General features: G+C 43.2%; 1 protein-coding gene across 2 annotated transcripts in view; it reads left to right on the plus strand.

Moving 5' to 3' along the window:
• Window positions 1-17,062, plus strand: part of LOC124280291 — a 59,742-nt gene extending 42,680 nt beyond the window's left edge. For both annotated transcript variants that reach the window (XM_046716205.1, XM_046716195.1), the window contains exons 6-8: window positions 118-341; window positions 13,197-13,323; window positions 15,143-17,062. In XM_046716205.1, the coding sequence (XP_046572161.1) occupies window positions 118-341; window positions 13,197-13,323; window positions 15,143-15,282 (491 nt within the window). In that variant the 3' untranslated portion in view covers window positions 15,283-17,062. The remainder of the gene's footprint in view (window positions 1-117; window positions 342-13,196; window positions 13,324-15,142) is intronic.

Consider the following 17,062-nt stretch of genomic DNA (forward strand, 5'->3'; position numbering starts at 1 on the left):
GTTTTCATCCTGGAAGTGGATGGTTATAAGAAATACATTTTGTAATTTGAAATAGCAGTGAAGGGTTGAATCTGTTTCTGCAAGTATATGCAAATACATAGGGATATTCTATTCCAGCCTTCCCAGAGACCTGGTTTGATCGATATGGAAGAAAAAATGGTTTCATATGTTACGTCCTACGTTATTTCCTTCTCCAAAACTGGGACTACAACCTGCGCATATCCGAAAATGAGTTCCTGGCTTTGGTTGCCATAGCATTCGGCAAGACAAATGAAACATGGTACCAAGGACTCGGTCTGAGGCCTACTCCAAGATGTGTTACTGTTGGCAACTGGTTCCAGGTAATGTATACAGTGTTGTATTGTTGTACAGGGAATTATGTGTATCCTCATGACCTTGACGTATTTGTCATGTTTGTGTCGCCACCTGTTCTGGCTAATCAGCCATTCAGCTTGTAAGATCATTTTGTGACAAAGTATTTTAAAAAAATGAAAACACAATATGTTACTCTCAAAAACTAAAATGCAATAAAGACTAGTGGATTCCCCACCAACTAAAATATGAGTTAGTCTTGCAGAACTGAGCAGAGGGTTTGAGAATGAGAGTTACCTCCCCCTTGATGTATGTACAGTCGAGCACCGTTGTGTCGAACTCTGATAACTCGATATCTTGGTTGTCTCGATATAACATCTCGGTCCCGGCAGAATCCTTCATGATTTATCATTATTCAAGCTCTTTTAACTCGATACGAATGTCTCGATATTTCGGATATCTCGATATAATTTCATGGTCCCAACAAGCAAACTTACCCTTTTAACTCGATATTTACAAAGCAACTCGATATTCACCTACCTTTCATGGGCAAGTATCCCTCTGAACTGAGGTTGTTTCCACACGTTTACACACGGTGCGGCATGAATCAAAGGGATGCGGTAGTGTAAACTAATTAGGGTTCATTGAGTTGAAGGTGTCACTTGTTTGTTATTTAATTAGGATTAATTAAGAAGGAATTAATTAGGAAGTACTCACTGTTACGACTAAACACCACTGATAACGTATTATAGTTTCGAATCAAAACACACTGAGAATCCAGTGAGGGTTTTGTGTAATCGCAATTGAGAATGACAGATGCGTTCACAAGATTTGTGGAATGAAGAGATGGAGGGCGAGATAAGGTACCAATCAAGATGGACACTGTAACATGAGGTTATTGTGTGTGACTGCGATCCCTGTGAGTAAAAATGTATATGCAAATATATGTACATGAAATCTACTTATTTTTCCTTATCCTGACTCATGCTATTTGCTTGTCTTAGTGAACATAGTGGAACACTTGTATCTCCCAATTGAAGTTCCCTTCATTGTAAAATCACTAGTTAGTACTCACCACGAGTTATCTGTCCCCTCGTAAGCGCGGGAACGAGGGCGCCACCTCCAACCATGTGCCTCACTCTCTCCTTCTTCGCCCAGTGAGCAGGACGTGAGAGCGCCTGTGTCTCCCTACACACTATATCCTTTATTTTTATTAGTTTGTTACCTCTTATAATCATCTATAGAGGTGTAAGTAGTATCCTTATTCAACATGCATTGATATTTATTCGTGTTTCTGCTGCTTTATTCACGGTCCGCCGTGTTTGCTCAGCAGATTGCATTAATGAAAATCTGCACTGTTTGTAAATTACGTTTCTCTGCTGCCGATCCGCATTTAATATGCCCTAGTTGTACAACGCCATGCTCTATTGTTTCACGCTGCAATGTATGTATTAAATTGTCTAATTCTGCCTTTGATAAATATTTATATTGCGTCTTGAGACGTGCAGCAGATAGATCTCGGAAACAGTCTTCAGTCATGGCTGATAGATCAGAGTCAGATATACCCTGTCAACTGTTGGCGGACGACCCTCTACCGTCTGGTGTTCCGCCTGAGTTACCTTCGGGGGAGAAGCGTGGGACGCAGTCCGCTATATCCAAGAAGCGACCTGCATCCCAGGACATCCCATCATCACAGTCTAAGACTAGGAGAGCTTACACGTCGTCACAACGTACGCTCCGCACCCCCAGGGCTACAGCTTCGTCGAAAGGGAAACCTACGAAGGCTACAAACAACTTTTCATCTGACATTCTTCCTTTTTCAGAATTGTGTTTATATGATGATGATATTCCGATTATCATTCCACATGTACGTCATAAGAAGCGACCAGTATCGGCTACCGTCACTTCAGCGCAGATCAACACGCAACCAGAGATGCCTAGGCTGACGGCCAAGATTCTAACTGAGGGTCCCGTCGCTACCATAGAGAGGGCTGCCTCAACGCCAGCGCAGACCGTCCCAGACGACCTGGTCAACCAGATTATGATGTTGATGGAAGACCGATACGGTTAACAGAGGTCTCAGAGCCGCGGGCCCCAGAGCCCAACCCATAATAAGTCATGTAGGGCCCCAGAGCCCGCTATGACTTCGCGTAGGGCAACCCAGCCCTTGTCAGTCCGTTCACCACAATCTTCTCGTCGATCTTCTTACAGATCTAGGACTCCACCTCACTCTATTATATGTGATCCTACGTCAGAAGAGGAAGAAGGTATCGTATTCTCGGATGCAGAAATTAGATACTGGATGGTGAATGGATTGGAACTTGCTTCCCCGTCTAAGAACGAGAACTCAGCTCATACTTATTTGATGAAGGAAGATGATGCGGACACTATCTCCTTACCTCCTATTGACCCGATAGCAACGGTTCCAGCTAATCTGGATACAGCCTTTACCAAATCTACGAAGTTTCAGTCAACACATTTCCCGGTTTTCAACGTCAAGAAGTTTGCAGGCCACAATATGGACTCCTTTTTCAAGGCTCAAGATATTGATGAGAACTTTAAGTTAATCAGCGATGCCAAGTCCAGGAATTACAGAATAGACGATCGCAAACTAGCCCAGTTGGATACCATTTCTAGGAGAATGTTTTTTTGGATTGAATAGATCTAGAACTGTCAATGAAACCCTCATCACCAAGTTCAAAGATTCTACAGAGGAAGAAGATAGGATGATCTACTCGGCTCTACTCATGCAGAAAAGAGACCAACAGTTCCTTACAGATCACTTGTCAGCGCTTACTGCAGCTACTACCATGGCTCGTCGTCAGGGTCTACTAGCCTCCTGCAATTGGGGTAATCAATTTAAGAAATCCCTCTACGCTGCCCCGTGGTCATCGCCTTTGTTCTTTGGTGGTAACATAGACAAGGTCTCCAAAGAGGTGTCTAAGGACTCTAGAGAGGTGCTTATGATCAAGTCCATGGATACGTTAGCTAATGTCATTAAGCAAACATCCTTGAGATACTCTGGCAAGTCTAAATTCTCTGGACTACAGAAAGCACGGGACAAGAAATTGGCTACAGCAAAAGGTCCCAAGGAATCTTTTCGTCGCCCATACAGCAATTTCCGAGGAGGATCAGCAAGAGGCAGGTCATCCAGAGGTTCCCGCGATTTTAAACGATGAAATACAGGTTCGGAACAACTGGAGTCTTCCACCCCCAGCCGTTCCAGTACAACCTTCTCAAGTGGGTGGACGCCTTCAGCTGCACTGGGAAAACTGGGGATTCCTACAAGATCCTTATGTATCCAATATCCTACAGCACGGATATCAAATACAACTCAAGGCCATACCTCCGTTGACAGTCATCCCTCCAAGGTTCGACTTCCAACCGTCACAACTACCAATGTTAAGAGAAACAGTAGCTACTCTTCTAAACAAACAGGCCTTAGAAGTTCTGGATCAGCGAAACATCGTACCAGGTTTCTACTCCCCAATTTTCCTAGTGCCCAAGAAAAATTCCAAGGAAAAGTTTCGTCTCATATACAACATGAGCATCTTCAACAGAGACTATCTAAGCAAACCGCCAGCGTTTCGCATGATACACTTACCGCAACTTCGGCACTTAATTTGTCCCAGAGATTACATGGCCAGCATAGATCTGCAAGACACATATCTACACATTCCGATTCATCCAAATTCAAGGAAATATCTAAGATTTATCCTAGACGGAATACATTACCAATGGAAAGTACTTCCCTTTGGAATCTCATCGGCCCCTTGGGTATTCACAAGAGTGACGAAACCTATTGTCTCATACCTACATCGTCAAGGTCTTCGCAGCGCGTTTTACTAGACGACGGGATACAAGTGGATCCAGATCCACAGCGTCTCAGACTACAGCTGAACTGTATAATCACGTTACTAACTCAACTAGGATGGTTAGTAAATCTACTCAAGTCAGACCTAGAACCAACACAAGGTCTGCAATTTCTAGGTATACGATTTCTAACAGCCCAGAATCGTATAGTAGTCCTGGAGGACAGATGGATCAAGATCCAACAGCTAATCCCACAAGCCTTACTCTCTTCGCTACCACTACGACAGTGGCAGAGCCTATTGGGATTACTCACATCAGCTCAAGACTTGACAGTCAGAGGCAGACTTCAATTACGTCCGTTACAAGTCCTCATCAATGCGCATCTCGAAGACCCTCTACCGTTCAGTCTACCAGATCACGTCAAACCTCATCTACTTTGGTGGACCAAGAGATTGAATGTTTGCATAGGCGTCTCCGTAATAGAGCCGGAATCGGAAACACATCTCTACGTAGATGCGTCACTACAAGGTTGGGGAGCCCACCTTGCCAACAGGACAGCGTCAGGCCTATTGAGCAATCAAGAGAGCAAGTTACACATAAATCTGCTAGAGATGCAAGCAGTCATAAATGCCATAAGTCACTGGAGCAACCTACTACAGAACGCTCAGTTGATGATTCACACAGACAATTCGACAGTGGCGTTTTATGTGAACAAACAAGGCTCAACAAGGTCACCGAACCTACTGTCTCTATATTTCCGATTGTTCGATTTAATCGACAATCTAAACATACATGTCAGAGCTTGCCACATTCCAGGAGCAAAGAATGTATAAGCAGACGCTCTCTCTCTCGGCCACACCTACCTTCGCCGACAGAATGGATGCTCCACACAGAGATATTCACCCAAATAATCAAGGAAATAGGATCTCCACTAGTAGACCTATTTGCCACTCGATTCAACAAACAACTGACAACATTTGTATCGCCAGTTCCAGACCCACTAGCATGGGCAACGGACGCACTAAGCATATCGTGGGAGGGACTCAACGCGTACGCTTTCCTGCCACCAGCGTTAATCCCACAAGTCTTACGGAAAATCAGTCAAACGCAGAGCCTCCATCTGATTTTGGTCGCGCCCTACTGGCCAGCGAGAACGTGGTTTCCAACTCTTATTCAAGAAATCGGACAACCAATTCTACAACTTCCAGAGTGCTCGAATCTGTTGATACATCCGAACACCAAACAAGCGCACAGAAAGCCAGAAATATTCCAACTTCACGTATGGATTGTATCAAGGGATGTCTGAATAAGAGAGGTTATTCAGCCAGAGCAGCAAAAGCAGTCACGCTTGCCCTGCGTAACTCAACTCGCAACTTATACGATGACAAATGGCACAGTTTTGTCAATTATGCTGCTAAGAAAGGATTTACAGCCAGATATGCTACTCTTCCTCAAGTGGCTGACTACTTATGTTATCTACGTCAGACTAAGAATCTAAAAGGCTCAACTTTGTCCACTCATCTTGCAGCAATAAGCTCTGTCATAACTATGAGAACGGGCGTCAAGCTAACCAAAACCCTAGAGTTACTCGCTTTGCTACGAGCATTCCGATTGGAGGATCAAAAAACGGAAATTTCATGCTCCAGCTTGGGATCTGAATATAGTGCTCCAACACCTCACAAGTGAGGCTTATGAACCGTTAGAATCTACATTGTTTGAATCACTGACTCAGAAAACATTGATCCTGTTATCTCTAGCTACGGCTGCCAGGATGTCAGAGATTCACGCATTGGATTACGAGAGAACACGCTTTGATGATATTCATAACATCGTACATCTGGGACTATGCTGGGATTTTATAGTCAAGAACCAATTGCCAGGTCAACCAGACAGATTATTCCACGTCCCAGCTCTCTCATCTATACTTGGACCTCATGATACGATGGATCTATCACTATGCCCAGTAAGAGCACTGAAAATATATCTCCACCGATCCAAACAGAGGAGAGCAAAATTCAAGAGATTATTTATCCCTCTATCTACAGCTACGCAGACTGAAGTCTCACATACTACTATCTCCATTTGCATCAGAACTGTCATACTACGTGCCTACAAGGCTGCAGGACACGACCCTCCAAGAGCATCTAATCCTCATGAAATTAGAACGCTAGCATCTACACTTGCTCTACACGGCAACTGCTCTTTGAATACCATAATGGAGGGTTGTTTCTGGAGATCTGATATGGTGTTTGCCAGCCACTATCTGAGAGATATCACCACCGAGGACATCTCAGGTATCCACCATTTCGGTCCCATGGTCCTCGCTCAACAGTTGACAGTTCCTCGGAGAAGATACAGATTTTATACTTATCTTATAACAGTACTAAATAGCTACATGCTATATATATTTTGCTTAAGTTCATTTATTATCTTAAGCTCAGTAGTATGGTTGTTATATCATACAATATATTAGCTAACAACTCTAAGGAGTTTTGCTATTATATATATTTAGCTTAAGTTTCATCATATCTTAAGCTCAGTATTATGGTCACATTATGAAATGTATTAGCTAACAAACTCCACGGAGTTTTTGCTATTATATAGCTTAAGTTAAATCTTAATCTGTGCTTAAGCACAGTACTATACTCATATAGCTTAAGTTTATTCATATCTTAAGCTTAGTACTTTGGTTACTTCATAAAAGTATATTAGCTAATAAACTCTAAGGAGTTTATGCTATCATATTAACAACTTAAGTCTATTAGTCTTAAGCTTTGTATTCATGTTGTATATACTTTTATCATAATAATTATATTGTAATAACCCATGTATGGCAGCTGATAAGTTAGCAGCAGGAATTCATCAATTCAGTGCCTTAATGAAGTTCCCATAAGGGTTATTACAGTCATTACAGTTCAAAATCACTAATTATCCAAATCCAAAGTATTCTATATTCCCACCTCCGTATTCGTCAGATTCTACAAGCAAATAGCATGAGTCAGGATAAGGAAAAATATGTAATTTTCTGAATAAAATTGATATTTTATACTTATCCTGACTCATGAGGTAAGCCCTCCCGTCCTCCCCACATAACACTTTGGATTTCCCTGTAAATTCAAGTGTTGGGCTCGCTATAAAAGGAGAGAGTGAGGCACATGGTTGGAGGTGGCGCCCTCGTTCCCGCGCTTACGAGGGGACAGATAACTCGTGGTGATTACTAATTAGTGATTTTACATTGAAGGGAACTTCAATTGGGAGATACAAGTGTTCCACTATGTTCGCAAGAAGAAGAAGCCAAGCAAATAGCATGAGTCAGGATAAGTATAAAATATCAATTGTATTCAGAAAATTACATTTTGTTTTCTTTCATAGTGATATGTGATCATATGTCCTGGTCGGATTTGCCGAAGTTAGGATAACTCGATATTTTTTTCTTGGTCCCATGAATATCGAAACAACGGTGCTCGACTGTATTAACAAAGATATGTAATATTTCCATGTTTAAACTTCTCCTATTTCACGACTTGCTCCCTCTCTCTCTTACTTCGATACTGAGTGGAACGACCGAAAACTTCTTCCTTAGGTCTCCTTGTCCATACACCCGTGTACTCCATGCTGCTCCCCATACCGGACAGCTTCCTCAGTCCAGTTGGAGTGTGCAGCACGGTCCACTACCTGCCCACGTTACTATCTCTGAGTGATCATTCTCTTTCTTGTCACACCACCCTGTGGACGCTATAATATTTTGAGTTCTATGATCACGTTTTGTCATGGGAAAATGAAATCCTTCCTCAAAGAAACGCAAATTTTGCGCTCAATGCATTGGGTGAATCGGTCAATGTACAAGGGAGAAGTTTTGTGAGAAGCTTGTTAGCAGAAGATTTCAAGGCATATAAACATACTTGTGCTCTTCGCTTATCAGACAGAGCAAGGAATGCCTCATAGGAACATGGTCTATCTCCAAGCAAGTGATCGCGTACTGATCGTCCCGTCTTGATTCCTCCTCGAATGAAGTCCCCACCCTCAGATGCAGAGCATTTTATGGGCGCATCGTCAGAATTTTACCTGTCCGAGGACCTTCGGAAACTTTTAGGGGCTGATCTCCCACCAAGCCATTCGGCATCAATCCATTCAAGGGTTGTGGTGGTAGAACATCCCCCACAATGTCTACTACTACACAGGATCTGCGCTCTACACTATCAGCATCCAGATCTTCGATTCCACCTCAGTGATCAGTGGAACCTGGCCAGTCTCATTCAGGGAAACGTGTGTCAGCCTCCCCACCACCAAATCGGAAGGAGCTAACGCACGCCTCTTCCAGTCTGGAGCTTACTATGCGCTCAGGTTCACCTACTCGTTCCAGTGTTTCACGACTCAAACACCGTTCTAACTCACCAGGCCGCTCACATTTATTCAGCTTTTCCAGATCGCATTCCCGAACTGGTTCGCATCTCTGTAGTAGATTTCCTGTGCCATCTCGGTCATCACAGCGATCCATCTCTCACTGCAGTGAGTTATCATCCCGACTTTCCAGTTTTGCTGGCAGAACCAGTTCCCATCGCCATTCTGATTCACCACCCCACCGAACTTAATAACCACTTCAAACTGATTCACCCCTACACACTGATTCTTCAAGCCGAATGCCGAAACGATTCACACAGCCGAATCGATTCACCACAATGAACCGTTTCACACAGTTGAATTGATTCAACACACAGGATCGATTTACACAGCCGAATCGATTCACCAGAACAATCTGTTTCGCACAGCCGAATCGATTCACCACACCAAATCAATCCATACAGTCTAACTGATTCACCACACCGAATTTATTCCCATGGTCGAACCGATTCACCATCTCATCGCTGTGGTTGTATGAACCAGTTCGCCTTTCCGTACCAGATATCATCGCCTAACCAATTCTCCATGCCAAACCAAATCATGCCACCGGACTTATTGATTGATTCCTCAGGCTGAATTAATTCAACTGGATTGCATCAGCGTGTCAATTCACCCAACTGCACTTGGTCAGACCGTTTGCACTCACTGATTCTCTCTTCCTCATAGGATCGCCGCTCACCTACGCGTCGGCTTGCTATTTCTTCCGCTACCTCTAGGCCTGAGCCATCTTCGAACCCAGTGCTCTCTCATTCCTCGTTTAAACCCTCACATGATTTCTGAATCTTGGAGTCCAGCACACGACATCAGCGCTGGACTTGGACACAATGCTGTGTGCTATTACGGTTGCCAGGAATCAATGTCAGACTTCGTGTTTCTCGCAATCTGTTCCAGCTGCTTCGACTAGCCGTCTCATCTCATGGGGACATCCCTTCTCAGTCTTCTGGACATTCGGACATATCTACCCTGGAGGGTTGTTAAGATTTGGTTGAACCGTGTCACGTCTTAGCCTGGATTGTTGAAAAACTACATCTCCCAATGAGCAGATCACCGGATGATCTGTATTGTTCTTATGCCGTTAAGAATAGAGATTTGTGTACTATCACTCTACGTCCACGTCCGTGCATCTTACAGTTATCTGCCTCACTTCGAGAGTCCTCAAGGACGGGCTCTCAGTGCTTAGATATCCTCCAGCTGCTGCTCACACTCATGATATCACCACTCTGTCCCTCTGCTCCTCCAGTGGATGAAGATGTCTTCACGCTCTGTGGTAAACGTTCAACTTCACCAGTTTTTGTTGAGGATAGAGAATTAGTTCACATGGACTCTGCAGTGTGCAACACTCTGCTGTCGATCAACTGTCTAATCTCGATGCTGTTCCTGCTGCTTTTGGAGCATGCCTACATCAGGTGTTGTATGACGCTTATTCTGGACCAGATTATCCTCAACCAGCTGTCATATTTTTTCGGCAATACTCTATCTGTACGTCTCAATTTATCATCTTGGGATGAAAGATTTGAGGCGGAACTATTTAGACAACCTTGGTCTTCTGAGTAATCTGACTCCCTGTTTAGTGGCATGATCAGTCTGCACCAAGGTGGCCAAGGAGAACCATTTCCAGGTCTCTGTTGAACTCTTAAATTTACAGAAAACTCACCTCCAAAACTTGTTCAAGCAATGCAAGTTTCACCCCTACCAACCCTGAGTCGAAGGACCTTTTTCGTGGACCCCAAGGTCAAGGTCGAGGAAGGGGTAGAAAATCGAACCGTGGTGGACCATTCCATTGCCCTCCCTAAGCCGACCCCAAGGCTCGGACTTGCAGACATATTTGCACGACTGGTAACTCCCACAGCCCAGTAGGCGGGAGACTGAGTACCTTCGCCCCAAACTGGACCATACTGAACGATTCAGCACATCGCTATTCTGACAGCTGGCTACCAGATGCTTCTCAGTGGGAAGCCTCCTCTGACGTCCTGCCTGCCTCATCGAACCTACCTTCTGGACCAGTTGCAGACCCTGCGCTCGACTATAGGTACGCTCCTAGACAAATGTGCAATCAAGCCTCTCGGTCCGTTGCCTGTCACTCCAGGCTTCTACTCCCCTATTATTCTGGTACCAAAGATACATTCCAAAACTTCCGGCTCATATTCAACATGAAGCTATTCAGTGCCCAGTATCTGCAACCAACACCCCACTTCAGGATGGTGCTGATCAGTCTAATTCGCTCCATTCTGAAGAGTGGAGACTAGCTCATCAGTCTTGACCTACAGGACGCCTATTTTCACATGCCAATCCACCAAGGGCATCGGAAATTCTTCCGCTTTGAGTCCTGCCAATTGGAATTTCCACGGCTCTGTGGCTTTTCACCCATATTACCAAGCAGATCACGAGTTTCCTTCATCGGCAAGGTATTACATTCGAAAGTTACATTGACGACTATATTCAAGCTCCGCAGGATCTAGTCGTACTATTACATCAAGTCCAGTCCGCCACCAAGCTGGATCAGTAGTTAGGGTGGCTGTTGAACGTTGCAAAATAGGAGTTAACGCTGACTCAACGACTCCAATTCATTGACGCAGTGTTGGATACCCATCAGCGAATGATGTTTGTTCCCCTAGACAGGTGGGCCAAAATTCAGCAACAACCCTTTGCCAGAGGCAGGAATTGTTGGCCCTCTTGACGTCGGCACAAGCCCTAACCTACAGAGGCCAGCTACAACTTTGACCGATACAGCGGTTCCTCCGACCATTTCTTCAGACCAACAACCCTGCTGAGTTGATTCGACTTCGTCTGGTCCTTCACCGGTGGCTCGACAAACAGAATGTGTGCACCGGAGTCTCTATGATGCCCTTCTCTCTGACTCATCATCTGTTCGTAGACTGATTCGCCTTCCAGAACTGATTCGTCCAGTCCTTCAGTGGTGGCTTGACGAATGGAACGTCTGTGCTGGAGTCTCTAATGTCTCATCATTTGTTCGACAATGTATCCCTCATGTTTTGGGATGCTCACTTTTTCTACCACCAAGCTGCGGCCGGGCTGTGGTCATCCGGCGAACAGGCTCTGCATATAAACGACCTAGAATTCAAGGCTGTAATTCCCAGAGTGAAGAATGTAATGGGCAATACCCTGTCTCACTCCAACCAGGAATGGGAACTGCTACCTCAGATCTTCTAGTCGATGATCTACCCGTTATCATGGTCCCAAGTAGACCTGTTCGCCACAAGATTCAACAATTAACTACCAATTTTTGTGGCCCCAATTCCATATCCTCTAATGTGCGACCTCAACATGCTGTCAATATCATGAGAAGACCTAAGCGTGTACGGATTTCCCCCTCCAGCTCTACTGCTCTTCAAAGGTAATACAGAAACCAGACCACCAGCAAGATAGTCTGCTTGGGCTGGCCCAATTCTAATTGAAAGACTTTCATTTGGGGGGCACCTTGTAAATTGTGGCAAGGCTAGGCCTACTTGTAGAGTTGCATCCGTTGTCTAGTACAAGGTCGTGGCCGAACACCACATCGCTCGGGAGCACTCATCTCCCTGGAAGACATTGCGCTTAGTAAGCCAAGAGGTTCTGGAGAACCTATCACAAGCATAGGAGTTGTGTCCATGCATAACAGGCCTCCCTTGTGCATCGCTATCTACGGTTGTCATCAGTCCACACGGCTTGCTGTTCGTACTGTCCAGACACAGGGTAATCTGCGACCTGCCGCCCAACCGTGGGATAAGTGAAGTCTTGAGATAGGATAAGTTTCAGAAATTGAAAATTTTCACTATAAATTGCATATCTTGGTCGGAATCAATACTTCTATCCACAAAATGTTTATACTATGATCAATGGACATACATTTTGAAGACAATTTCGCAAAAATCGACGTAAAGAAGTTTCGTATCGCTCTTTCTCTCGTTTTCGTTGCTCTTCCCAAGCATTATTTATTGAAACTGGCAGGTATGCAGGTATATAAAAAGAAAACAGAATATGTTAATTATGTAATATGAATACTGTTGAGGATGAACTACGTTTCCTTCTAATCTGTCCTGTTCATACGACTCTACGAACGAACTACCTAAAGCCTATACAATAAGCTACCTAAAGCTCATACAATTATTAGCATCCAAGTGTAAGAACATTAATTTCACTATTAACAGGTACTACCACATCACTATTACAGAATCTGGCAATGTACATCTATTTTGCTATAAGTTTAAGAAAAAGTATTGTTACAGATAAGAATTTATAAATGACTTCTATCTACTCATGTAAACTCTAAATGTACTACAGGCCTGTGGCCTTTTTAAGTACTAAAATAAAGATTGATTGATATTTATATACTTATCCTGTCTCACGCAATGGATGCCCGCCCAGCCTTCCCACTACTCTGATAACGACATTGGCTCCAAGAACGAGTATAATGATTCAGAGGTAGTCACGTGGGCTGTTAGTGGAGCATGCTGCACGCTTTAATGGGGACGAGGAAGCAATCCAATAAGGAAAGCAGCATGGAGTGCACAGGCGAATGGACAAGGAGGTCTATGGGAAAAAGTTTACAGTCGAACCGAGAGAGAGAGGTGCAGTCGTGAGATGTAATAAGTATAAAAATATACCATTTATAGTTAAAATTTTCAATTTTGCACACATTGGTGTCAATGGAATTTTGTGTCTTTCTACAGAATATTTATCGTCATGCGTTCCTGTTTCTGGGCAGTCTGTTGTACCTGACCCATGAGTTTCCGCTGCCCAAAGAGATCTTCTCAGGCTCTGTGTGGACAGCCTTCCACACCTGCTGCAATGATGAGGGTAAGTTGTATAACAGTACAGGCAAATCTTGGTTAGCACCATGAAGCAGATTGACAGGGAAGTAGTAGAGTTGTATTAGTACTCCATGTTTGGGGTTAGTTGTGTGAATTTATAGGCAAATGTCAATTGACATTGTGAAGCAGATTGGCATGAATCTGTTACAGGGAAAAAGTAGAGCAAAATTGATACTCTTTGTTGGGAGTTGGTAGTCTAACGCTTAGTTTCTGAATATATGTATTTTTTATACAAACAAACAATTCCTTTTAAACTGAAAAGGAGCCCCAGTGAGAAGGGAGATTTAGAACCTGGGGAAATCCAGACTTTTCATTTAGCTTTTTAATATTTCTGAAACAGTTAGGCAGAAGGGAAAATAATGGAGCTCAAGGATCTGTAATAGGGAAGTAGTAGAACAGTACTGATACTCCATGTTTGAGGGCTGGTTGTGAGAAATTACAGGCAAATGTCAGTTGACACTGTGAAGCAGATTGGCATGAATGTGTTATAGGGAAGTAGTAGAACAGTACTGATACTCCATGTTTGAGGGCTGGTTGTGAGAAATTACAGGCAAATGTCAGCTGACACTGTGAAGCAGATTGGCATGAATGTGTTTTAGGGAAGTAGTAGAACAGTACTGATACTCCATGTTTGAGGGGTTGGTTGTGAGAAATTACAGGCAAATGTCAGTTGACACTGTGAAGCAGATTGGCATGAATGTGTTATAGGGAAGTAGTAGAACAGTACTGATACTCCATGTTTGAGGGCTGGTTGTGAGAAATTACAGGCAAATGTCAGCTGACACTGTGAAGCAGATTGGCATGAATGTGTTATAGGGAAGTAGTAGAACAGTACTGATACTCCATGTTTGAGGGCTGGTTGTGATAAATTACAGGCAAATGTCAGCTGACACTGTGAAGCAGATTGGCATGAATGTGTTATAGGGAAGTAGTAGAACAGTACTGATACTCCATGTTTGAGGGTTGGTTGTGAGAAATAACAGGCAAATGTCAGCTGACAATGTGAAGCAGATTGGCATGAATGTGTTATAGGGAAGTAGTAGAACAGTACTGATACTCCATGTTTGAGAGTTGGTTGTGTGAGGGCTGGTTGTGTGAGAAATTACAGGCAAATGTCAGTTGACACTGTGAAGCAGATTGGCATGAATGTGTTATAGGGAAGTAGTAGAACAGTACTGATACTCCATGTTTGAGGGCTGGTTGTGAGAAATTACAGGCAAATGTCAGCTGACACTGTGAAGCAGATTGGCATGAATGTGTTATAGGGAAGTAGTAGAACAGTACTGATACTCCATGTTTGAGGGCTGGTTGTGAGAAATTACAGGCAAATGTCAGGTGACACTGTGAAGTAGATTTGCATGAATGTGTTTTAGGGAAGTAGTAGAACAGTACTGATACTCCATGTTTGAGGGTTGGTTGTGATAAATTACAGGCAAATGTCAGCTGACACTGTAAAGCAGATTGGCATGAATGTGTTATAGGGAAGTAGTAGAACAGTACTGATACTCCATGTTTGAGGGGTGGTTGTGTGAAATTACAGGCAAATGTCAGGTGACACTGTGAAGTAGATTGGCATGAATGTGTTATAGGGAAGTAGTAGAACAGTACTGATACTCCATGTTTGAGGGCTGGTTGTGTGAAATTACAGGCAAATGTCAGCTGACACTGTGAAGTAGATTGGCATGAATGTGTTATAGGGAAGTAGTAGAGCTGTACTGATACTCTTTGTTGAGAGGTATTAAATGAAAATATGATTCACGAGTATTTGAGGATGATGTAACTGACATCCATTCTTTTGTTGACAGAATGGGATGCTGGCTGTAGACAGGTATCCCGAGATGCCCTGAAGCTTGTTCAGCACAAGATGGATGCTATCATCAGAGAGAAACGCCACATGATCAGATGCCTTACCGAGAATGTCTTCGACTTTGATGACAGTTACTGAAGTTCACCTCGTTAATGTCAGAAGATCCGACTTATGTTGTGTCACCCGGAAGCTCAGCATCCAAATACAGGTCTGACTACAGCTGCATCATCCAGGTGTATCCTGGTACTGTAGCGAGTGGAATGTTTGGAGTGAGCCCCTGGATTAAAAAAATGGATGCTGTTCTCAAAGCTTGATAAATATCTCATCTTCAATTACTTCCACTGCAAACGTCTGGAACTGGACAACGTGCCTCTATGTTGAAGAAACAACAACAAAAACAGGCCCAACTATGCATCTAGGTGTGGCAGGATGGATTCTTTGGCTTTTGTTTTGATGCTTGCAAAATGGTGACACCCTTAAAAAATGGATGCTGTTTAAATATCTCGTCATCAATCACTTCCATTGCAAATGTCTGGAATGGGACAACGTGCCTCTATATTGAAGACACAAGAACAAAAACTCCTTAATATGCATATAGGTGTGGCAGGATGGGAGTCTTTGGCTTTTTTTGTGATGCTTTAAAAATGGTGACACTCTTTGTACAGGATGATTGATTAGTTTGATTGAAGTTGTGACTGATCTCATTCACATTGTACATGCTTCTCCTTAAAAGTCATCATCAGCCCCCTAGCCATAAATTTTGAACGGTCCCTAAGACAACATTTTGAAATAGTGCGCCAATTTGGACACATTCTGTTTATGGTTGGGCTGGTGAGATGAAAGCACTGTCAAAGTTATCCCCCCTTGATTCCACCATTTGTTTTTTTTAAAGACAATGATTATCTGGCAGAAATGGCTGTGATGCTGCATTTTAACCACACATTGTCTGATTCACATAACCTCGTTCTTACCATCATCCAAGTTTAAAATACTCAGGTATTTGGGTACTATTTGATGATTGTCTTGTAAGAAGCAACATATTGATGAATGTAATACGTCGCTGTTGAAACTTATTTTTTGTTGTGTTGTCAATATTCTGTTTTGTTGTTTTAACAAGAAGTATCATTTAAACTGTTAAATAAGTGTGGTTACAGAATGTTTCTAATTACAAACTTATTCTTCTGCAAGTTCAGTAACTATTCAGAGAACCTAGGTGTTCATACAGCTGCTGTCCCTGGGAATCACGGATTCAGCTTGCTCAGCTGCTCAGACACGTTGACTTTCTGTTGCCCAGACTCCCATCACTAACATCATCATCATCAAACTTTATTATAGTGTGACCAAGTAATTAAAACACAACTGTGTATTGAGTTCGATTCAGTTTAGTTATTATCAGTGTGATGAGACACATGGAACATTCTCCCAAAACTAGCTCCTTTCACTTCTTCCTCTCACCGTTGTCTTTAACTCTCACACTATCTCTTATCAGTGGGGCGGTGGGGTAGCCTAGTGGTTAAAGCATTCACTCGTCATGCCGAAGACCCAGGTTCAATTCCCCACATGGGTACAATCACTGAAGCCCATTTCTGTTGTTCCCCCGCTGTGATATTCCTGGAATATTGCTAAAGGAAGTGTAAAACTAAACTTAATCACTCACTTTCTTATCAGAAGAGCTCTACCTCCAAACCAATGCTGGGTCAGTCTGTCTCTTATATGTAGATCTGTACCTCACAACCAAAGCTGGGTCTGTCCTTGTCCTGAGTGCCTTAAGCAAACCCCAGATGACAAGTATTTATTACTTTATCCCGATTGCCTTAAGTACTCAGGAAAATAAAGACCTTTAACACACTGGCTTTCCCCCAGTAATCATAATGTTATATTACCCTGTGACAATACTATAAAGAGACATTCAATATTT

This window comes from Haliotis rubra, unplaced genomic scaffold (genome assembly GCF_003918875.1).
Source record: "Haliotis rubra isolate DU_JTF1 unplaced genomic scaffold, ASM391887v1 Scf1076, whole genome shotgun sequence".
In the NCBI taxonomy this organism is placed as follows: domain Eukaryota; kingdom Metazoa; phylum Mollusca; class Gastropoda; order Lepetellida; family Haliotidae; genus Haliotis; species Haliotis rubra.